This window comes from Delphinapterus leucas, chromosome 1 (genome assembly GCF_059928025.1).
Source record: "Delphinapterus leucas isolate spDelLeu-1000000601 "Yukka" chromosome 1, BTC_Dleu_Yukka2, whole genome shotgun sequence".
Lineage (NCBI taxonomy): Eukaryota > Metazoa > Chordata > Mammalia > Artiodactyla > Monodontidae > Delphinapterus > Delphinapterus leucas.
This window is the reverse complement of record NC_143129.1, coordinates 116,663,526-116,687,115: the sequence shown is the minus strand read 5'-3', so window position 1 is coordinate 116,687,115 and position 23,590 is coordinate 116,663,526. Positions and strand designations below refer to the sequence as shown.

Below are 23,590 nucleotides of genomic sequence, written 5' to 3'. Positions count from 1 at the left end.
GGGGTATGAATGCCATATTGTGGGCCGCCAGAAATCGCTGGACCACTCTTTTTTTTTTTTTTTTTTTTTTGCGGTACGCGGGCCTCTCACTGTTGTGGCCTCTCCCGTCGCAGAGCACAGGCTCTGGATGCGCAGGCTCAGCGGCCATGGCTCACGGGCCCAGCTGCTCCGCAGCATGCGGGATCCTCCCAGACCGGGGCACGAACCCGCGTCCCCTGCATTGGCAGGCGGACTCTCAACCACTGCGCCACCAGGGAAGCCCTGGACCCCTCTTAATATCTCTGGATTAAAAAACAATACATGAGGAAATACTTTATATTAAAGGTTCAGAGAGAAAGGAGTGACTGAGCCAGTGAGAGCAGTGATCTTCTGAGCCCAAGAAACGCATGAGTGATTCTGGTTCTGAGGCACATACACTGGGATCTGGGCCTCTGGTTGCAGTGAGCTGGGCCAGGCCTGCCCCTGGGAGGCTGAGTGGAGAGCCTAGCCGCACACACTTGCATGTTCTGCCCTGACAGCCATCTTGATTGTTATTTTGCAGTTCCATGGAGAATGGGAGGCCACCCGATCCTGCAGACTGGGCCGTGATGGATGTCGTCAATTACTTCCGAACCGCAGGATTCGAAGAGCAAGCTAGTGCGTTTCAGGAACAGGTAACTCGGTCTAGAGAAACACATGATGAACATGATCACCTCCCGCTGGTGAAGGCTGAGTGAGGCTCCCGACCATCCCAGCCCCTGAGAAACTGAGGGGGTGGGAGAGGGCAGGAGAGGAGTGACAAGCTACCGATTCCTTCCTGCAAGAGAAAAACCCAAGCCCCGAGAGGAGAGGAGACACAGTCACAGCTGCAGAGAGGAGGGCTCAGTCTCCTTAACATCTGCATCTTCTGAAAGACGGCACAGCCCTACCTTCCACATAAACACACTAGAGAGCAGAAAAGAAAGAGAAAGGAGGGACCAATCTGGCTGAGAGACAGGCAGCCTTGTCTGCTTCTGGGCTTGGCACCACCTGAGCTGTTGATCAAGTCTCCTCCAGTTTGCTTGCTGGGTGCTGAGCAAAGTCTAGTGGAAAGAGGACACTAGACTCAGATAGACTCAGATCCTAGTTCTTGTAACTCTGTGTGACCCCAGACAGATTACTATGACTCTCTGAGTCTTGGTTTCACATCTGTAAGAGGAGGCTCTCAATGCCTAACTTGGTAGGGTGGTGCCGTGAGGATTAAAGGACAGCGAAGGCACAGTGCCTAGGATAGGTGCTGGCCCAACGTTGATGCCCCCAAAAGTTAATTCCCTCGCTCAGGTCCAGGGTTGGTACTGGAGAGAGGGAAGGAGGAGCAGGGGGTCCTTCCCAATTGTCTGGGTGAGTCCCGATTCCATTTTCCAAGCTGGGCCAGCTTTGTAGAGATGGTGCTCAAAGGGCTTTGACCATGAGGAAGCAAATCGGGGTACACGTGGTCCACACCAGACCAGCTCTGTAGGAAAACACAGAGTTCCCATCTCCCTGTCAATGAAGTCTGCAGTCTCCTAAGCATTACGTTTACTTCTCTAATGTTGTAATATAATTGAGAGAATTATAAAGCGAGCAATGTGTTTGGCTGCTTCTTGCACATCCCTTTAGCCATTTCTTACTCTCTCAAGCTGGGTTTGGATAAGTGCACTTTTCTAATACCATATATTCCAATCTCTAGATTTCCTTCAATCAGTATTTCCTTCAACCTGATCCCTATGCATATGTGTCTTTTGTTAATTTGGAAAATTTGCCAAAATAACAGTTTAAATCACTTCACAGCCACCAGGATAGCTAAAATTAGAAAGACTGATTGCAAATGTTCGTGAGGATGTAGAGCAACTGCACTCTCCTACATTGTTGGTGGGAGTGTAAAATAAACACTCATACATCTACCCCATGATCAACAACTTCATTCCTGAGTATTTACCCAAGGGAAATGAAAGCATATGTCCACCAAAGATTGGTACAACATTGTTCAAATAGCTTTATTCATAATAGTCCAAAACTGGAAGCCTAAGTGTCCATCAATAGGAGAGTGAATATACAAACTCTGGTCTTTTCATACAATGGAATAAAGAAAAATGAAGTACTGATATATACAATAGTTTGGATGAGTCTCAAAACATTATGCTAAGTGAAAGAAGCCTTACATAAAAGAGCTCATTCTGAATGGCTTCTGTCTTAGTCCATACAGGCTGCTATAACAAAAATACCATAAACTGTGTGGCTTATAAACAACAAACATTTATTTCTCATGATTTTGCAGGTAGGGAGTCTAAGATCAAGGCACTATCAGATTGGGTATCTGGTGAGCGCCTGCTTCCGAGACAGCTGTCATTTCACTGTGTCCTCACATGGAGGAAGGGATGAGAGAGGTCTCTGGGGCTGCTTTTATAAAGGCACAAATATTCACGAGGCCTCTGCCCTCGTGATCTAATTGCGTCCCACAGGGCCCGCCTCTTATTACCATTACTAATATCCCTAAGACCCATTGGGGGTTAGGTTTCAACATATGAATTTGGGGGGGACACAAATAGACCACAGCAGTTCCATTCAGACAAATGATGAGAACAGGAAAATGCACTAGTGGTAGAAAAAAATCAGGCAGTGGTTGCCTCTGGATAGGTGGGAGAGGGGAATGACCGGGAAGGAGCATGAGGGAACATTCTGAGTGATGGTAGCGTTTTGTGTCTTGATAAGGGTTTGTGTTATGGGTATATGCATTGGTCACCACATATGCACAGGTATATGCAAACAATTCAGATTTGTGTATTACATAGCCAATAAATTTTTCCTCAAAATGAAAAGAACTGTAAAAAAATAAAACAATTAATGGTATGCAAACTGAAGTATTCAGGGGAGAAGTATGCTGATTTTGCCACTTACTTGGAAATGCATCAAAATGTGGATTGATAGTTGGCTAGAGGGATGAGTAGTTGGATAGACATATGATAAAGTAAGTATGGAAAATGTTCATTGTAGAATCTAGGTGGTGGGAGTATGCGTGTTCCCTATAATATTCTTACGACTTTATGTTTGAAAATTTTTGCAATAAAATTGTGGGGGGAAGTAGCTCAGGTTGGAAAGTGGAAGGCTGATCAGCTGGAACATATTTTATTTTGGTTTAATGATATAGAGTCCATTTGTGTCATTGTAGTTGAGTTAACTCACTTCTAAAATTAAATTTAAGGAATATTGTGAAAGGTTAACAAAAAAAGGGACTTAGCTAAAAGGTCTCTTGGCCAGATTCCCTGCTGTCCAAAAGCATTTTTCAGAATGAGCTTTTGCTCAGACTCCTCTGGGGCAGATGTCCCAGATTGGGGGTGGGGATGTTCTTTGGGCCTTCCAGATACTGGAATGGAACCGGCCAGCTCTGAGCTTGGCCCAGGAGCAGGTACTTTCTCCCAAGGATGACATCACTCTGGCACCAGTGACAGTGGGAGGCAAAAGGGAACACAGTTTCCCAAGGCATCTCATTCAGAAGTCCTTCAAGGGAGGAAAGGAGCACCGTCTTGCTTCTCCAACTCTGGAGCCTGAGAAATGAATTCCCAGGGGACTGGAATTTTGCAAGCATTGTCTACAAGCTCAAGTTCTTCATTCTTGTGGAAAGGCAATTGGGCGGGGAAAAGAGTCTGCCTTGAATTATTTTCTGGAAGTGATTCAAATCTTCCTCCTGCTTTGAAATTCTCATTGTCTTTCCTCTTCTCATTAAAGGAGGTAGAGGGCAAGGAGGGAACCACTGGCCAGGCTCAGGCTGATATGACAAGCAGCTGCTATGATTTTCATGAGGACTGAGGATCAAGATCCTCTACTGAGGCCTTCAGTCTTTCACCTCCAAGGATCTTCCCGGCAATGGACCTCAAGCAGTCAGCTGTCACTCACCAATCATCCCAGATGGGAAGACTGCAGGCCACCCCCAGGCCAAACACATGACCCTTTTAGGCACATCTTCTAGGTCACAGCAGCTGAGAAACAATAAGAATGGTCACACCCTGAAATCTCCTTAAGGGAGGCTTTGCCTTGCCATCTGATGGAAGCATGGCAGGGATGTGAACATCCCCTAAACCACCTTAGAAAAGGGCAGGTTCAGAAAGGGTTGCCAAGGGTAGCATGTCTCAGTTGATGTGAGAGCTTGATTTCTTGGCTGTTATGGATGTAATATTTGTGTCCCCCCAAAATTCACGTTAAAGTTAAAGCCCTAACTCCCAGTGTGATGGTGTTTGGGGCCTTTGGGAGATAGATGAGGTCATGAGGCTGGAACCCTCATGATGGGATTAGTGCCCTGAAAAGAAGTGACCAGAGAGCTTCTCTTTCCCTCTGTGCCATGTGAGGATATAGCACAAGGGCAGCCATCTGCATGGTAGGAAGAGGGCCCTACCAAGAGCCACACGTTGGCACTGTGATCTTGGACTTCCAGCCTCCAGACTGTGAGTAATAAATTTCTGTTGTTTAAGCCACCTAATCCATGGTGTCTTGTTATAGCAGCCTAAGCTGACTAAGACACTAACACTGACATCGGACATGTCCACCATCCCATGTGCCAACTTTCAGGAGAGTGTCTGTCTTCTTGGTATGATCTCACAGTACGTTACTGGATATTCTCTTGTTATAGTAACCAGACTCAGAGGTGGATTTCTAGCAACACGCTCCCTTGGAAGATGTCAGGCCATTGAGCAAGGTTTGTCCAAAGTGCAGGAGTGTCCCATGTTCCTGTGGTATGGAGGGGCAGCTGAATTAACTGGGGGATCTTTGTATAACCTCCTTTTGTCTATGCAGGCACACTGACACCTAACAATTATCTCCATTAAGTTTCCCACTAGTGCAATTATCTCCATCAGGTTTTCTTCTGGCCAACCTCTTTTGAGCCTCTGTGTGAGCCACAGGTGCAAACCAAAAGACTTATCAGGAGGGAAGACCCAGGGGCTTCCCTGGTGGCGTAGTGGTTAAGAATCTGCCTGCCAATGCAGGGGACACGGGTTTGAGCCCTGGTCCAGGAAGATCCCACATGCTGCAGAACAACTAAGCCCGTGAGCCACAGCTACTGAGCCTGCACTCTAGAGCCCACGTGCCACAACTACTGAGCCCATGCACCACAAGTACTGAAGCCCACACACCCAGAGCCCATGCTTCTCAACAAGAGAAGCCACTGCAATGAGAAGTCCATGCACCGCAATGAAGAGTAGCCCCCACTCACCACAACTAGAGAAAGACCCTAACTGCAGGTCGCAAAGACAGTGTGCCCGTTGTGGGTAGTCACTTCATTTCTTCACTATCTGACTCATTCACTCAGAATGTATGTGAAGAAGATGGACATGGAGAGGGGCCATTCAATGAAGGTCACTTAATTCATATTGTTCAGATCCTCAAACTCACAAGTGAGCGACATCAGTGCATCTGTTTCTAGAACAATATGAATCATTGAGAATTTTTTTCTCAGAGTATCATGACAAAATAATATGCAACTCATGGTGACAAATTAATTTTACTCCATGTCGCCTCACTTCCCCTAAACCACACGAATAAGAACAGTATTTTACTCTGAGATGTCCAGCTGGTTGTTTAAGCTGTTTGCCTGAAATTCCAAGACTGACATTTCTTTTCAGATGGCTTATTGATAACTTTTGATACGTTTCTGAGGCCACTGACTTAGTAACTATAAATAAAATATTTTATTGTTACAAATTGCCAAGTAACACTAACCTCCTCAAATGGAGTAGTAAAGTGGAAAGGCCAGTCAGAGTAACCACGAGCATGGTCCTAAGTTATAGTTGGATGGACTTCAACTGTAGTGGCTCTAGATGGATAGTTCTAATTAGACCCGGGACAAATCCAGGTTTGCAGAGGTTGGGGGAGAGAGGGAGGTTAAAATCATACAATTTTAAGAGCCTTCCTTTGGAATAAAAGTACAAAATCATGATACAAAATTGCTAAGGCAAAAATTAAGCTTCATTAACTTCATGGTAAATCCAGCTCTGGGACTTCCTTGGTGGCGCAGTGGTTAAGAATCTGCCTGCCAATGCAGGGGACACAGGTTCAAGCCCTGGTCTGGGAAGATCCCACGTGCCATGGAGCAACTAAGCCCGTGTGCCACAACTACTGAGCCTGTGCTCTAGAGCCCTCGAGCCACAACTACTGAGCTCACGTGCCACAGCTACAGCTACTGAAGCCTGCGCGCCTAGAGCCCATGTTCCGCAACAAGAGAAGCCACCTTGACAATGAGAAGCCTGCTCGCCGCAACTAGAGAAAGCCCGTGCACAGCAAGGAAGACCCAATGCAGCCAAAAATAAATAAATAAACAAACAAACAAATAAATAAATAAATCCAGCTCTGAATTAGACCAGTTAAAATCCCACAAATTGACCATAACTTTTATTACCTTTTCAGCATATTATAATACCAAGTACTGGAAATATACGAGGTGATTTGACACCTGATATTTCTTAACAGTCTGAAATGCTTAAAAGATTTTGTGGCATAATGAACAGGGGAAGTGGCAACTTAGACTCTGCTGATGTGTCCTTTCAGCCCACAAAAATTTAGAAAAGAGTTAAAAAACAAATGGGTAATGCTAGCAATAAGAAAACAGCAAAGAGAATGGAAGCAAAACTGATAATGAAAGAACCTTTTGAATTTTTTGATTGAAATAGAATAGATTTCTATAGACCAAACCCCCAAATTGTTGTTTAAATCATTCATGTGAAATGAGAAGTTATAATACATTATAAGATAGCCAGGTATGTGGTGCTTCTTTGGCTTATTCACTTGTTCATTTGTTTCCATAGCTGTTACAGCTTTTTCTAAACTTATGAAAATAAATATAAAACTATTAAAGTTGGAACTTCCCTGGTAGCACAGTGGTTAGGAGTCCACATGCCAATGCAGGGGACACGGGTTCAAGCCCTGGTCCGGGAAGATCCCACATGTGGTGGAGCAACTAAGCCTGTGCGCCACAACTACTGAGCTCTGCGCTCTAGAGCCTGCAAGCCACAACTACTGAGCCCATGCACCTAGAGGCTGTGCTGCACAATAAGAGAAGCCACTGCAGTGAGAAGCCTGCACACCGCAACGAAGAGTAGCCCCTGCTCGCCGCAACTAGAGAAAAGCCCGTGCTCACCAACAAAGAGCCAATGCAGCCAAAAATAAAATAAATGAAACTATTAAAGTAAAATAATGATCATTATTACAAGTATTATTTTACTTTAATAAGGCCACCTGAAACTATTGTAGGTATGAGAATTGTTTTAAGGAAGCACGGAAGATTCTGGGCAGAAGGGGGATTAGATACAAAGGCACGGGGGCATGAAAAAACATGATTTATCTTGAGAACTCCCAGTACCTTGGCATAAGAGGTGTGGAGCAGGGAATGCCTAAGGATAAGACTGAAAGATAAACAGGGGTCCAGATAACAGATAGTCTGTTTGGGTGAGAGGGACTAGGAAACCACTGAAGGATATTGAGTGGGGAGTGCCAGGGTGAGATTTGTGTTTCTGAACGATCAGTCTCGTGACAATGTGGAGAGTGGCTTGGAAGACAAGGAGACAGAAGGCAGGAAAGCTGATATAATCATTCCATTGGGGATGGAAAGGAAGAGATGGATTAGAAAGACCATCTGGGGAAGATGGTCAAGAGAATTTAGTGGATCATTGGCAATGGAGGGTGAAGATTTGTCCTGTCTCAGTTCTCTACCTTAGCCCCAGGACTGAGCTCACTGCTCAGTGTGGGAGAGGGAGGAGGCTTGGGTGACGACTGCTAGATGTCTGGATTTGTTAGTTGCAAAGAAGTGTCATTAACCAGGACTTTAGTGAGAGGTCAGTTCTGTTTTGGTTTGTTTTTAAATTTATTTATTTATTTATTTATTTATTTATGGCTGTGTTGGGTCTTCGTTTCTGTGCGAGGGCTTTCTCTAGTTGTGGCAAGCAGGGGCCACTCTTCATCGCGGTGCGCGGGCCTCTCACTGTGGCGGCCTCTCGTTGCGGAGCACAGGCTCCAGACGCGCAGGCTCAGTAGTTGTGGCTCACGGGCCTAGTTGCTCCGCGGCATGTGGGATCCTCCCAGACCAGGGCTTGAACCCGTGTCCCCTGCACTAGCAGGCAGACTCTCAACCACTGCACCACCAGGGAAGCCCCAAGAGGTCAGTTTTAAGACAGATGGAATGAGTACAGTTTGGGGCATGTTCAGTTTGAGAGCATGTAGGCATCTAGTGGATATATCTAGAAGACAGCTCATGGGAAGGGCGAGGCCTAGAAAGAGAGACATGAGAGTCATCAGCAGTCATAGGAAGGGGTGAGGATGAGACAGGCATTTAAAAGGGGAAAAGAAAAAGGCCAAGGACAGCACCCTAGGGAGCACCCAGGTTTCAATTGTTAGGAGAAGAAAGGGAACTGGCAAAAGCATCTGAGAAATACTCAGTGTGAAAGGTTGTCTAGAAACCAATGACAGGAAGAGTTTCAAAAAAAGTGAAATGATCAACAAGGTCAAATACCTCAAAAAGGCGAAGCCCAATGGGATCTGCCAATGACACTGGAGTTTCACTGGAGCTGGGGGTGGACTGGAAGGTGGAGGACTCTTTCCTCCAAGTTGAGGAGTGAGTGGGAGGCAAGTGGAGGGAGCTCCAGCAGTAGGAGGGTCATGAAGACCTGAGAGCTCTTTTCTAAGAGAGGAGATGCTCAAACTTATTTACATGCAGGAAAGTAGCCAGAAGAATTGGACAAGTTAAAATTGAATGAAATTGAGAACAGCTCAGTGAAGCAAAATCCCTGAGGACAATGAAAGGGATGAGATCAAAAGAGTGTGGAGGGGCAAGGACATGGAGAAAGTTGAACCCTCATACATTGCTGGTAGGGATATAAAATAGTGTGGCCGCTATAGAAAACTGTTTGGCAGTTCTTCAAAAGGTTAAGCATAAAATTACCATATGACCCAGCAATTCCACACAAAAGAATTGAAAAGAGGGACTCAAACAGATACTTGTACACAAATGTTCATTGTAGCATTATTCACAATAACCAAAAGGTGGAAACAACCCAAGTATCCATGAACAGATGAATGGATAAATAAAATGTGGTACCTAATATGCAATAGAATGTTATTCAGCCATAAGAAGGAATGAAGTTCTGATACAAGCTACAAGATAGATGAACCTTGAAAATATTATGCTCAGTGAAATGAGCCAGTCAAATATTATATGATTCCATTTATATGAGATATCTAAAATAGGCAAATTCATAGAGACACAAAGCAGATTAGAGGTTATAAAGGGCTAGTGGAGAGGAGGGAGTTATTGCTTCATGGGATTTCTGTTTGGTGATGGAAGAGTTTAAAAAACAGTGGCAATAATTGTACAACATTGTGAATATCACTAATGCCACTGAATTGTACACTTACAAATAGTTAAAATGGCCTATTTTATGTTATATATATTTTACTGCAATAAAATGTAATGTCAGGTAATATACATGAAGATTCAATTTGGTCAATATAAAAAAATATTTTGGGAATTAGTTCTGAGCAAGACAGGGACATCTTCCTCTGTCCTTCCTGTGCTCTGGGAGCATAGGTAAGGATGTGTGCAGATACAGCTGAGATGGCCCTTGTCCTAAGGGACATTCAGGCAGTTCCTGACAGTTTCTATTTTCTTTGCTAACCAAGAGGCAAGCTCCTCTGCTTGGAGTGGACAGGATGGGTAGAAGTTTACTAAGGAACTAGAGGAGAGCAGTGAAGGTTAAGAACGGCCACCTAGGGGAATGGGAGAGAGAGCTGAGCAATGGTAAATAAAAGAAGTGTTGATATATTCTCCTGACCCAGCCGAGACTGGTACACTGCACATGTTTAGTGTTCATCTTCTTGGTTTCTTGATTTTTTTCTCCCACTTCGCCAGGTATAGGAATCAGAGAAGCTGGATTGATTGCTAGACTGCTCCTGGATGGAGTGTTTATGGCATGGGCACAGTGGAGGGCTAATAGCCTAAGAGGGTGATTCGAGAGGGCATGTAAAAGAATGGTTCCAAGGGCCAACCAGTGGGTGCAGATTTGATACAAAAGAGGAGTCTGCAGGGGACTCATTACCCTGGAGAAAGAGGAGTTGAAATGAAAAAGTGGGTATAATGGGAGGGAGGAGTGAGAGATAGACTAGGATATTGGACTTCCAGCGTGGCAGAGGTGGGACTCTTCTGGTGGACGACATTATAAGATTAGGTTCTAATAAGGAAGGTGAAGTTGTAGAAATGGTTGGTGTATTAGAGTAGACATCAACTGCTGTCACAAGTAGATGAAAATAGATATAATGGCTTAACTATAGTAGAAGTTTCTTAATATAAATAGTCCAAGGTTGTTGGTGGAGGTGTTCTGCTCCACTGTAATTCAAGGTCCCAGGCTGATGGGAGCTCTGTCATCTTCAGCTGTATGCTTTCAAGATCACTTGGGCACTGACATCCAGTTGGTGTAAGGATAAAGCGCAAGAAGGAGCACACGTGGTGGTTTTATGGGCCAGGCTGGAGAGAGGTGCACGTCATCCCTTCACATGTCGTTGGCCACTATGTGGTCACACGGCCACACCGGATTGCAAGGAAGTCTGGGAAATGTGTAGTTGTGTGTCCTGGAAAAAGAGCAGCCTTGCTACACTTGAGCTTTAAAGCCATTCTTTAAAGCATTGGCTGATGCGACACTGCTACTTAGTTCTATCTTTAAGTCCAGAGATAAATTTCAAAAAGACTAACTTTAAGAGATCAATTGAAGTGAAGAAGCCTTATCTGACCATACATGGGAAGCCTTCACTTCTAATTCTATTCCTTCAATCTATTCTTTCTTTCTTATCTAGGCAGAATTCTCTGTAACCTAGTTTCCTCATTTGATGACATGAGTTTCAGTCTCTTTCCTTCATCAGAAATGTGTACGTGATTTTTTTGGAATAGAGCCCCTTTATCACCCATTTCGTGCCCGCAGCAGATATCCACAGGGAGATACCCATTACATTACTGAAGGCATGAGCCTGCATAATGAGCAGAAATGGATTTTGTGTCTGATATAAATGCAAGACCCATGTTGCTTCCAATTGTTACTTTAACAAATGAGGTAAAGACTTCTTTTTGAGCCACACAGATAGTTTCTGTCCTCCAAGATGTATATTATCCACCCCAAATTTTCCACCAATAGGATTGCAAGGCAAGCACAGCATCAGCTGACAGTCATTGGATGATAGTGTTGAGCTCATAGTCACTCCACCCACAATGAGCTGCGGAGGTCAGGGAAGGGGTGGGGACATTGTAGAGGGTACCAGCCCCAAATAGGAATTTCTCCCCCAGAAGAGCCTTTGTCCCAAGAACCATGTGATATGATTCAAAAGGTCTTGCTGTAGACTTGAGTAGTCCGCCATCTTCCTTTCCAAAGTTACCTGGAAATTCTTCAGAAAATAAACTCTGTGTCTTGGTGAGGAAAAGTCCTTTAAAGAGACATGGTGAATTACTACAAAGTACTGGGGATGCCACAAAATGCTTCTTCCTCTGATATTAAGAAGGCTTATCACCAGTTAGGTCTTGGGGTCCACGCAGACAAGAACCCAGAAAACCGGGAGGCAGCTAAGGAGAAGTTCAATCAAGTAGCAGAGGCCTATGCCGTCTTGTCTGATGCCGAGAAACGCAACAACTATGACAAGTCCAGAAGGAATTGCATCAAAAGGGAAAACAGGAGATGGCAGGGACAAGGATGATTTGAAGGAGGAACTGTGGTTTGAGAGGCCACACTGTGGCTTTCAAAATGTCTTTGAAGATAAAGAGCCCTTCTCAGGAGACTGTTTACCCAGTGGCCATGTGGGTAGGGCCAGGAGGTTCCACTCCTCCTTTTTTTATGTGACCCCCATACTGGACACAGGATTTTCCACTTTTGTATCCCTGGGCTCTGGACCAAATTCCCCTTCCTCTGTGACATTTATACCTTTTATAAGCAGTGGAATGGGAAACTTCAAACTGGTCACCACTTGTAGCCAGATAGTGAATGGCAAGGAAGTTGTTATAAAGAAAGTTCTAGAATATGTGAGGCGGAAGACTGAAGTGGGAAAAGAACGCCTGTTTCATCAGATTCCTCCACGCCACTGGTAAGGAGCTGCTGCCGTGTTCTTCCACGGGGAGACTTTGCTGTGAGGCTGGTGAGCCTGATGCTTATCAAAGACAGAATTGGAATCTGAGAGTGTGTTGAACTGGAATGGACAGGGGTCAGCTTAATACAAATTTCTCATTTCACAGAGGGAGGGAATAACGGGCCAGATGCTCCATAGGAACTAGGAAGCAGCAGAGTTTGGCTTCCAGCCCAAGTCTTCTGATTCTAAATTGAGCCTTCTTTTCCCCTGTTCTCTATCTGGGACAGTAGAGACCACCACAGATATGGCCTTCTGAGACATTTGCAGGGCCCTACCATTATAAATCCCACTGACTCCTCTTCCTTTTTTTTCCCGCCCTACCTTGTTATTATCCATTGCCTCTTTCTTGATGGCCGTTTTTCTCTTCCTAGCCTCTTTCTCTTTGCTTCTTCTCTCCCCACCTCTTCTTTTTCCCCATTTCCAATGGACCATATCATAGTTAAGCTTAATTGAAAGAGTCACCTATTGTATAAAGTTGTCAGAGAAAGAGTGAAAAGTAAATGGGTTAAGATTTTTAAATATACTTTTAAAAATAGCTAGGATTTATCGACTGCTCAGTAGAAGTAAGGAATTCTACTTCACGTGTTATCTCAATGATCTTTTCAGCAGTGAGATACAGTAGCTACTTCCCCCCCCACCCCCATATAGATAAGGAAATGAGGTTTAGAGAGATTAAGTAACTTGCCCCAGGCCCCGCCTAATAAGCAATAACATAGTGTCTTACTCTGAAACACATGCTTATCTCCTGAGCTATAACATCTACGGATTCTACTCATTTATTTTTAGATCTAGGGTCTTGGCCTCACTGGAAATTTACACCTGTCATCTCTAAACCTTACTTCCTTGCATGAGTACTTGTGGGAACTTAAGTAGGCAAGCATTTTGAGTATTATTGCCCAGCAGACACTTGGTTATTCTAACATGAAGACAGAAGACAGAAGCAATGTAAAAAGTTTCACTGAAACTAACAATTATCCCTTAACCCAGAAATGTAAACAAAATCCCAAGATGTGAATTATATTTTTGTTTTGAATTTTGGATTGTTAATGCAAAATCATGGGATTTTTTCATTTGTTTGTTTAACTGGATCTGGTCACACTCCAACTCCTTCATTTATACACAGACTAGGCTCCAGAGGAGTGGTTCCTCGTGGAAAGTTACTGATGGAGTCTGCGTTAGAACCTCTGTCTCCCGATTTCCAGTCTCACGCGCATCCTAGTATACCATGCTGACTGGCAAAAGTTGGATTTCATTTGCCTTGCAAGCTTTTCTAGAAATGACATAACAAATGATTAGCTTTCTTAATCAAGGAACTTTCCTATGTTTGTGATTTTTATGAGACACATTTTTATGTAGTCTTTGAACTTTTTTAATCTCAGTGAATTTTCTGAACTTGAACAAGAATATTCCTGCATCCCTCTGGCAAAGGGTAGCTTTCAGGCAGGGGACATACTTCCAGAAAAGAAACAGAAGATGGATTTGGAATTGGAACACATCCCAGTTCTTTCAAAGCCTACACATTTCCGCTTAGTAGTCATTGAGAACGTCCTATATGTCAGACACGGTGCTAGGTGCCTGATATGAATTAATCATTTTTAACCTCCAAAATTCTTCAGGGGGTTATTTCCATTTTACAAGTTTGGAAACTGAGGCTCAGGGAAGTTACGTCCCTTACCCAGAGCCACACAATAAGTTGTGGAGACAGTGTTCAGACTGCAGTTTGTTTGACCTGGAAGCTCCCATTTCCATTATGCCATCTCCACTCCCATTCATCGGAGCTGCCATAGTCATGGTTTAAGAGGAAAGTTTTGTTGTATATATGAATTATATTCATTTCAAAAATTTTTAAATGAGGAATTCCAGATGGAGCTTTCTTTTACCAACCCTCATCTGAGGTGAACGGCAGTGTAGCTACCAAACAAAGGAAAATCAAATTGGAGCATGAAACATGATGTTCCATTTTGTCTTAAATAAAATCCAAATTTCAGCATTTTTCACAGACGTACTTGGCTTTTGACAGAAATGCTGAGTTGTAGAAGGACTTTTTGCCAACAAAGATGTAAAAAAAATTCATTTGCAGTTAGTCAAGGAAGTTTTCTTGTATAGAAATGAAAGCAGTGGCATCTCCTCCTGGCCCCCGTTTAAAATATGTGGTAAGTTAAATATGAGCAAACAACAGCAAAGGAAAGATGGAGAGCAGGAAGGGCTTTGCTGTTTTTGGAAGCAGCCCGAGTGAATCACTATTCATCTCAGTGTGTAAGACAGAGCATGAGCTTTGATGTAACCTGCGATTCAGATTTCTGTGACCTCACAATGCCTTCAGAGCTGCTGCAGTGGTTTCCGGGTGTCAGGGCTCCTCTCCAACTCTCATACTTGCAGGTTTTACTGATGGACAGTCTTTGGGATTACTAGCTGCCTAAATAGAAAAAGATACTTTAGGATTGAAAAGTCAATTCCTTTGTCCTTAAATAATTGTAAAATGAGGGCTGCAGTCTGTCCCGGAATACTGACGTGTGATTGTGTAACACAAAGCTCAGGGAGCACTTGCAAGGGTGGTATCTCATGAAATCCTGTCAAAACCCAATATCCCATATTATCAACCGAGGAGACAGAGGAGGAAGGGACTTGCCTAAGGTCACAAAGTGGGTGTTTCTTCAGCCCCTAGCCCGGTGCTGTATCTCCCACATACTCAGACATTCAGAGCACATCTTCCTCACAGCCTGGCAAAATACATGAGAGACTCTGGAGGAATGGCCCTCTTGGTGACAGTGTAGGAGGGAGTCACAGTTTTATGTAGCTGCAGTTGCACACAGTGCCTCCTTGTCTGTCCATCAGTGGGGGAGGTGGGTAAAATCATGAACAGCTGTGTCGAGGCTTACTGAGCATGTGCAGCTGGTCCATCTCTTGAACCCAGGTTTCCTAAGAACCAGCTCAGATTCTCCCCACAACAAACAATAACAAAAAGAAGGTGGTATTCGGCATTCTTCTCAGTGCATCCTTTCCAAAGGTTTTCAAACTGTAGACTTTGTATATTTGGGGTCCTTATCTCTTTCACGAGAAGCCTATTTTTATTTCATTCCAAAGGTTTGTAGTCTCCAGGGTACCTGGAGTGAAGTCCACCTGGTTGGAGACTTGAGAGGAGTGGGGAGTGGACTGCGAGGAGAATAGGGGAGGGAATCTGTGGTGGGCACAGCTCTGCCCCTCGCTACCTTCTTTGGAATCTTGAGGCTCCACCGAGAGGAAGTGGGGTAGCATGAGACTTGATATTCAGGTTGAGGCAGGATGGTTCTCCTTTTAAAGGACAGGAAAGAAGTTCACAGAGAGTAAGTCATTTTTCCAGTGTCCATTGTTACGATTGAAAAGGTTTCAGAAAACCCAAGGCTCTGGTTCCCATTGGTCCATCTAGACAACACATATTTACTTCTAAGTGTCAAGAGAAACAGAAGTGAGTTATGAAAAGAACATCGGCTTTGGCCGTAGGCAGATGGGAGTTCAAATTCTGGGCCACCCTTTCCTAACTTCTCGGGCAGGCTAACTTCTTGCCTTGATCCTTGGTTTGCCCATAAAATTAAGATGGCAATCCCTGCCTGTCCTAATTTATAGGGTTTGTTTTGGAATTAGACAAAAAATCTGCATAAACTTCAACAGATTTTACAAGTGGAAAGTGTCATTATTCCTTTCAGAAGCAACATCTTTGATCCTTCAGGGTACATACTCCAAGCTTGCTGTCAGTTTCTTAAGATGTGACATTTGTGATGTGATCTTGAAAACAAGATCAGCTATAGGTTATATTTAACTCAAAAATAAATGTAAAAGGTGGAAGATAAAAGTAGAAGATTCCATTTTTGGCACTATTAAAAAAATAATGTTTTTGGCGTGGAGACAAGCAATACGACTTCTTCCTTTGACCTTGCTTTTTTTCTTCATTATCCTTGAGCTTTACCCTCTGCTTCCATTATAGGAAATTGATGGAAAATCCCTGCTACTGATGACAAGAAATGATGTGTTGACAGGACTTCAGTTAAAATTGGGGCCTGCTCTGAAAATCTATGAGTATCACGTAAAACCTCTGCAGACAAAGCATTTAAAGAACAACTCTTCATAGTATAGTCAAATTGGGGTCTTGGACCTCAAAAAATACATAATGACATAATTTAGTTTCATGTGATGAAACTTTGTAAACAGAATACATACATGTGTATATGTAAAGAATCTCAATCAAATGAAACGTTATCCTATTGGATAGACTAGGCAATCCATCGGCTGACCTGAACTCAGCCAGGAGGAGCGAGGACATGTGGACAGGATGGTTTACCTTGTGGAGTTTGTCAAATAGAATGATCTTTGATGAGATTAGACAGACCTCCCCACAAAGAGGATTTTCTTCATAGTTTGCTTTCCCAAATTCCTGAAAAAAGAATCAAATGGTATGAGCATCTTTCAGTTACAGATGTGGGAAGATCAAAAGCAAGAACTTGGGGAGGGGGAGAAAGAGAAAGGGATTGTGCCTCCCTTGAATTCCTCTGCTCCTTAGAGCTTGTATTATTTGGATGGAATTGCCGACACCCTTTTTTGTAGAGGGTCCTCCACTTGACCTTATTAAGGTTTCACTGGGATATGCTGTGCTGTTTGAAACGGACATGCATCATGGCCCCTTCAGGAGCAGACTGTAGCTCTGAAAAGAGAAACTCTGTTGTATTTTGGGGACATCCATCCATCTTCAGCTAGCTTTCATGGGGGTAATGGTATTTTCTGCATAGATCTGCTTTAAAATTGGTTCTTTGTTTCTGAAGAAAGCATTTTTTTTCACTTTATGGTTTGTATTTATAATAATTTGTTTCTGAAGAAATTTGCCAAGAGTTATAGATTGAAAAGCCTTGTTACTAGTACAGAATATTTTTATATATATATTCCTTCATGATGGTGTAATATTTTTTTAATTGCTCTGATGCTTTGTTTGATTTCCAATTTGAGTAGCTGTTTTTAAGAACTTGAAAAAGTGGGCTTGCTACATCTCTGTTCAAAGAGACATTTGTTCAATCTCTGTGTGTCAATGCCTTGTTGAATTGGTGCTTTGTGGTCACAATAAAGCATTGCTTCAGTTTATTCCCAGTGTATTTATTTTTGATCTTTTCAGTTTGGTTGCCTCTTTGGTTGGGCTTAAGGATTAAGGTAACTCCTTGAAACCATGGAGAGAAAGTTAAGCCTTCTTTAAAAAATAAACGTTAGATATTGAAAACATATAGATCTATATGTAGATTTATCTTCTTTATGAACTGGATTGTCTATTAGGCCTTATTCCTTACCCCCATCCAACAACCAAGTTTAGGTGTCATTTTAGCCAGTGTTTTTTTTTTTTTTGCTGTAGGCCAGTGGGGGAAGGGGTGTTGTGGGGTTTTTTTGAAATTCTGATGAAAGCTTTGGACCCTCCCTCCAGATGAAAGCTCATATTCCCACATACAAAACTTTGCAGAGTTGATGGACTCCCCAGAGTTCCCTCTTTCCCCTCCTCAAGTTAATAGTCCTGATTTTAGAGAGTGTTATAATTCAGTCCCCTGTGGAGATATTTTCTCTAAAGAAAAGAAAGTCTAAAAAGATGAGAGTGAAAAGAAACAGAGGAAATGGTATAGTGAGTGGGGTTCAGAAACGTATTCCAAATTAATTCACATTTTTCCCCAACTAGGGATTGATCCCGGTGAAAGTGAAAGTGCGGCGTCCTAACCACTGGACTGCCAGGGAATTCCCTGAAACTTACATAATGCTTTGTTTTGCATAAGTGGGAGAAGGATTTACAAAGGAGACATTCTCCATCCCCAACTTTCCACAGTCTACAAAACACATAAGACCAAAAGGCAGAATATAGTAAAGTACTGTGAGGTGTGATAGTGGCAAAACAGGAGGACTACACCTGCTGGAGACCTGGGTTGGAAAGAAGGGACAGAAGATCAGACAGAAAGAAGATGGAAGGAAGGACTTAACCTCTCTGAAGGAGTTTCCCACAAGTGAAATAGTGATGATGTTTGAGCCCTCTCTACTTCAAAAGGATAGCATGAGGAATGTCTGAGCCCTGCTTCTGTGCATCTACCTGATTCCTTCTGTATTAGTTTGGAAAAGATTTGGCTGTGAATGATAAAAAAAAATTGCCTGCCTCACTACCCTGCCAGGTAATGTAAACAAAACAGAAGCTTGCTTTTCTTTATGTAAGTGTCCAGATAGAGGGGCTAAGGACGTAAGGCCCTCCATGATGTTAGGGAAGTAAGTCCCTCCTATCTTTTTGCTCCATCATGCAGCTATTCATTCCCAGAATCATTTCACAGCCCAAATGGCTGCTTCAGCTCTCACCATCACCACTTGAATTCCAACTAGTGGGGAGAAGAAAAGAGAAAAGGAACATACCTCCTTCCTTTAAGAACACTTCCAAGAAATTGTAGTAAGAAGTCGTATTACTTCCTCTTATATTTTGCTATCCAAAATTCAGTCACATTCCCATACCTAAGCTGCAAGGGAGGCTTGTTTCTTAGAGCCGATGGGCCCAACTAAAATTCAAAAGTCCCATTATTCTGTAGACAAAGGAAAAGGGGTATTAGGGGACAACTTCCTGTTAACACTGTCAGCCGGCTGTTGAACACTGGAGGAAATGACACTGAAAGTGTGTATTTTTCTCTATGTATCTTCTCTATGTATTGTATTTTTCTCTAGATTTGAACTTGGGCTCACATTCCCTTCAGTCTCTGGATATTTTTTTATCACAGTTACCTTTCACAGCTGTTGGAAGCCTTGTTCACTACCCCCAACCTAACTCAACTAATCATTAGACCTGGACTACTCTATAAATGCTTGTCAGAAAAAAAAAAAAAAAAAAAAAAAAAGGAGAGGAAAATATCTTAATTGAAAAGCAAACTGAAAAAAAAATCAAATCATTCCTCAGTCTCTGTTGACAGCTTTCAGGCAAAATTAGCAAATTAAAGATAGTCTGCCTTTCTTATACCCAGAATAAAGGCCTATGACAGGCAGGCCTGAGTGCCTTGGCAATATCTGAAGGTGCTTTCCTCCCTCCCTCCTTCCCCCACCCCATCCAGGGAAAAGCAGTGTGATCAAAATAGGCCATAGAGAGAGGCTGGAAGTACTTGAAATTCAGCAGGTAGGCAGCCTTTGTCTCCAGACAGCTGTAAAACCAGAGATGTCTGATTTCTTTTCAGATCACACTGGATTTCTATTAATGTGATCTGGGTCTGCAACAAACAGCAAAAACGCATGCTACATAAGGAAGCAATTCATGAGTATAAGTGGGAATGAGCTTGCCTTGATGGCAATATATTTTATGTGAGAACTGTTTAATGATGAATTTGATTATTCTCAACCAGAGGCGCAGACAGGATATCGGAATCACGAGGGATTTTAAAAAGTAATTGCCACTCCACCTCCCCTCCCCACATTTGAACCTCAGATCCAGACTCTACAAAGGACATTTAATGAATTGATTTATAGGCAAGGTCACAAACCGGTTGCTTTTCAGTAGAATCTAAGCCGACGTGTTTTCCTTTGGCCAGTGCAGTATGTGTATGTTTTTACAACTACGTCTGTGTTCTTCTAAGTGAGGCCGAAAGCTCCAATTTATTACAGTCTCTTTACTTCCCTAATATCTTGCAACCAGCAGCTGTGCCCTTTTACACTAACTGGACTCTGATCTAAAACAAAGAACACACACAAAGAGCCTCCTTAGAGTAAGTTAATTCAGGAAGTAGAAATTGCATGTAGATTTAGCTGAAAAGAAAACATGCTGGCATATTGCATTGGAATGTGCAGCAGGCTTAAGCATCATTTTTTGATACCTAGTGGGTAGGATGACAATGAAAAAGAGACCGGTTGGTAGCAGTCTCTTCATTTTGTCCTCAACAAATATCCTATGTGAGCAGGAATTTGTCCCTCTGAGCTTAGCATCCACTGTCAGAGGCACACAGTGTCCTTCTATTGCATTAGTGAAATATATCTTTGAAGGTATTTAATTTGAAAAAGTCTAACGACCTAGAGTTGCCCAACCACTCCCATATTTAGAAGCCGAATGCAAAAAGTACTTGCTGATGGTGAACCATCTGTCTTTGACGGTCATTACAAATGGGATCTGCAGGGGTCAGGTCTGGGCAGAGAGCCATTAAGTGTTTTCTGTAATGATTTGCAAGATGAAGTTAGATGTTCAAATACCTGACTGCTATAGGACTGATGTTCCTCTTAGAAAAAAACTTGTTAATTCTGCTTCTAAACCAGGAACAGAATCTACAGGAAGGAAAGAGCATGCAATGGGTGCATTAATGAGCAGCTTGTTAGCTTCATGCTGTAGCTCTGTAGGCAATTAAGTATTTTGTGTACCATTCCTGGCCAGTACTGGCAGTTCTATACAGACAGAAAGAGATTAAAATGATCACATCCAGGCTCATTTGGTGACTGTGGCTGCCGTGTCTTTGTGAACCTCAAGAAAATAGTGTCTAGTCTAACAGAGGGGCAGAATAATGGAGGACCCTGTGAGTAAAGCAAGAGCAGTTTTTGGCTACCCACAATAGGTAGCTAGGTTGATGTCTCTTTACCTTAGTTGGACCGGGTGTTCCTGTTTACAGTTGTCTTTAGGGAGAAATCACAAAAGTTGAGGGTGCCAGGCAATCTCCAAATAAAAAATATGTCCTTCTTCCACAAGTGGATTATACTCTATTTTTATATACTGGGAAATAGACAATTTGAAAATAAGACTATAAAATTTATCAGAATATAAATGTATTTTGAGGAAAACTCAGTAACACTCTTCAAACAACCAGCAGTTCCTGCCTTTAAGAATGAATGTTTGGGGCTTCAGAATGTTTGGTGGTGCAGTGGTTGAGAATCCGCCTGCCAATGCAGGGGACACGGGTTCGATCCCTGGTCTGGGAAGATCCCACATGCCGCGGAGCAACTAAGCCCCGTGCACTACAACTACTGAGCCTGTGCTCTAGAGCCCGCGAGCCACAACTACTGAGCCCACGTGGCTAGAGCCCATGCTCTGCAACGAGAAGCCACCGCGATGAGAAGCCCACGCACTGCAAAGAAGAGTAGCCCTCACTCGCGGCAACTAGAGAAACCCCGCACGCAGCAATGAAGACCCAACACAGCCAAAAATAAATAAATAAATTTATAAAAAAAAAAAAAAAAAGAATGTTCGGGCCAGTATCCTCTCTGCTGTGCCAGAACCCAGTGACACCAGTTGAAAAGCACTGTGGTACAATGGTGGAAGCACTGGGGCTGCTCCAGAGAGTTCTGAGCATGAATCCAGCCCCATCATTGACTTGACATGGGAACTTGGGTAAGTTGTACGGCTCCTCTTAGCCTCAGGTACCTCACCTATTCTCTAGTGCAGATACAGAGAGCAAAGCAGCACTAGCCTGGCACTGTCCAATAAAAATATAAACATGAGCCACATACGCAATTTAAATTTTTCTAGTAGTCACATTTTAAAAAGTGAAAGGAAACAGGAGAATATATTTAACCCAGTATATCCAAAATATTACCATTTTCCATATGTAATCAATATAAAAATTATTAATGATGTACTTTACAATCGTTTCTTCAGGTCTTCAAAATCCACTGTGTATTTTATACTTACAGTACATCTCAGGACAGACAGCCTCAATGTATCAGTTAGGATTCATTTCAGTTGACAACCCAAATAACAGTGACTTAGACAAGACAGAATTTCTCTGCAGTATATATGAGGTCTCAAGGTAAGCAGATAAGAGTTGCTATGGCTCCATAATCGTTGGGTCCCAGTCTTCTAGAATTTTGCTCTACTATCCTCAACACATAGCTTCCTATGTGGTCCATGATGGCTGCTTAAGCTTCAGTATCACAATTGTATTCTAGCCAAGAAGGAGGTGGAGGAGAGAAAGACACCTATTATGAGAAGTTTCATACAGCATTTCCACTTGCATCTCTTTAACCAGAACTTAGTCATTTGGCCATACCTAGCTGCTAGGAAGGCTGGGAAATCTAGTCTTTCTTTCAGGCAGCCAAGTATTCAGCTAAACAAGGACAGGAGGATGGATACTGGGGGGGAAGCTAGCAATCCTTCCATAGTACCAATCTCATAAGGTTGATGGAGGATTGATTGAGAGTACATTGTACAGTCATTAGTATTACATGACGAGTGCTTTAAAGTGTGGTTTTATTACTATGATCTCACTCCATTTTAAACCCAGCCCAGTCCCGGAATTAACAAACACATGCTAAACTCCAATACTGTTCATCTGGGGCACCCTAATATTACTGAAATATAAAATAATTACTTTCTTAGGTCCTTGGATATTGGGTGGTTCTAGATGCTTTATCTTCATAAAGGCACATAAAAGGAAAAAACTTGCATAATTTAAGCTCCATGAAAAATTGTTATGCTGAGTTAAGGGAAATGTGCTCAGCAAAATGTATATAAGCTTTTATTGGTCCCCAAAGACGTAGAGAAGTTAGTTTGAGGCATTTGGTGCATTCTAAATACATCCTCTTCCTAATCCAAAATGAACATTCAATGACATTCAAAATGGTTTTGTGAGACAAAGGAAAGGGAGACCTCTGATACCTTTGTGATTTTAATGAAGACGTGTGGGTCAATAATAAACAGCCAAAAAATTTTTTTAATAAAATTTTAAAAAATATCAGTAGATCTGCATTAATTTGAGCCAATTAGGTTGACATCAGTTTGTCTAATTGTCTATTTGGGCTGATTTTATAATGGATTTTTAATGCTAACGTGACTTCTCCCAGCCACCGGAATGTCTGTAGGTTGTTCATCAGCCTTCTGTGTGGTGTGCATGTAGAATGCGGAGTAAGTTAACACTGGCCTAATCCACACATAGTTAAAAGGGAAAACTGCAGATCTGAATCCACAGAAGAGGAAGGGAACACTGGACCTAGGGGTCCGGAGACCTGGGTTCTAGTCCTGGATCCACTGCCGACTTATCTATATAAGACCTTGTACAAGCCTCTTAACCTCTCTTGCTTCAACTGCCTCCCATGTAAAATAAAAGGTTCAACTAGAAGTTTATTTCAGCACTCAATGTCTTTGATTTTCTAAGAATCCAATTGTTTGATTTATATGTGTCACTGCTTCTCTCCACCATTCGATTAAAACTCACAGCATTGTCACGTTTTACAATGTCATTTCCCCTTCATAAATGTCCTGTGGTTTCAGTCTGATTACGATTCTCCCTTGGCTGTGTAGTGGGCTGGAAACAGCTGCCTTTCTTGAGAATTGTCAAATTTGCTTATTGTACAACCCCGTAGCTTTCACTTTAAACTACTCTCACTTTAAACCCATGGTGGAAGTATCTCCTCTCTATGAATAGGACCTCTACACAAACAGAGCCTGGAGTTGAGAGGATGGGAAAGCACAAACTTCCCGAGTGGGTCACTAGGATGATGGTAAGTGGGGCCATTT

General features: G+C 42.7%; 1 protein-coding gene and 1 pseudogene across 1 annotated transcript in view; both read left to right on the top strand.

Moving 5' to 3' along the window:
• Window positions 1–18,017, top strand: part of SAMD13 (sterile alpha motif domain containing 13) — a 38,637-nt gene extending 20,620 nt beyond the window's left edge. Inside the window, exons 2-3 of the mRNA XM_022580972.3 lie at window positions 542–653; window positions 16,100–18,017. Coding sequence (XP_022436680.1) covers window positions 542–653; window positions 16,100–16,243 — 256 coding nt within the window. The 3' untranslated portion in view covers window positions 16,244–18,017. The remainder of the gene's footprint in view (window positions 1–541; window positions 654–16,099) is intronic.
• On the top strand, window positions 11,257–12,909 carry LOC115801829 (dnaJ homolog subfamily B member 3-like; annotated as a pseudogene).
• Window positions 18,018–23,590: the final 5,573 nt, after the last annotated feature.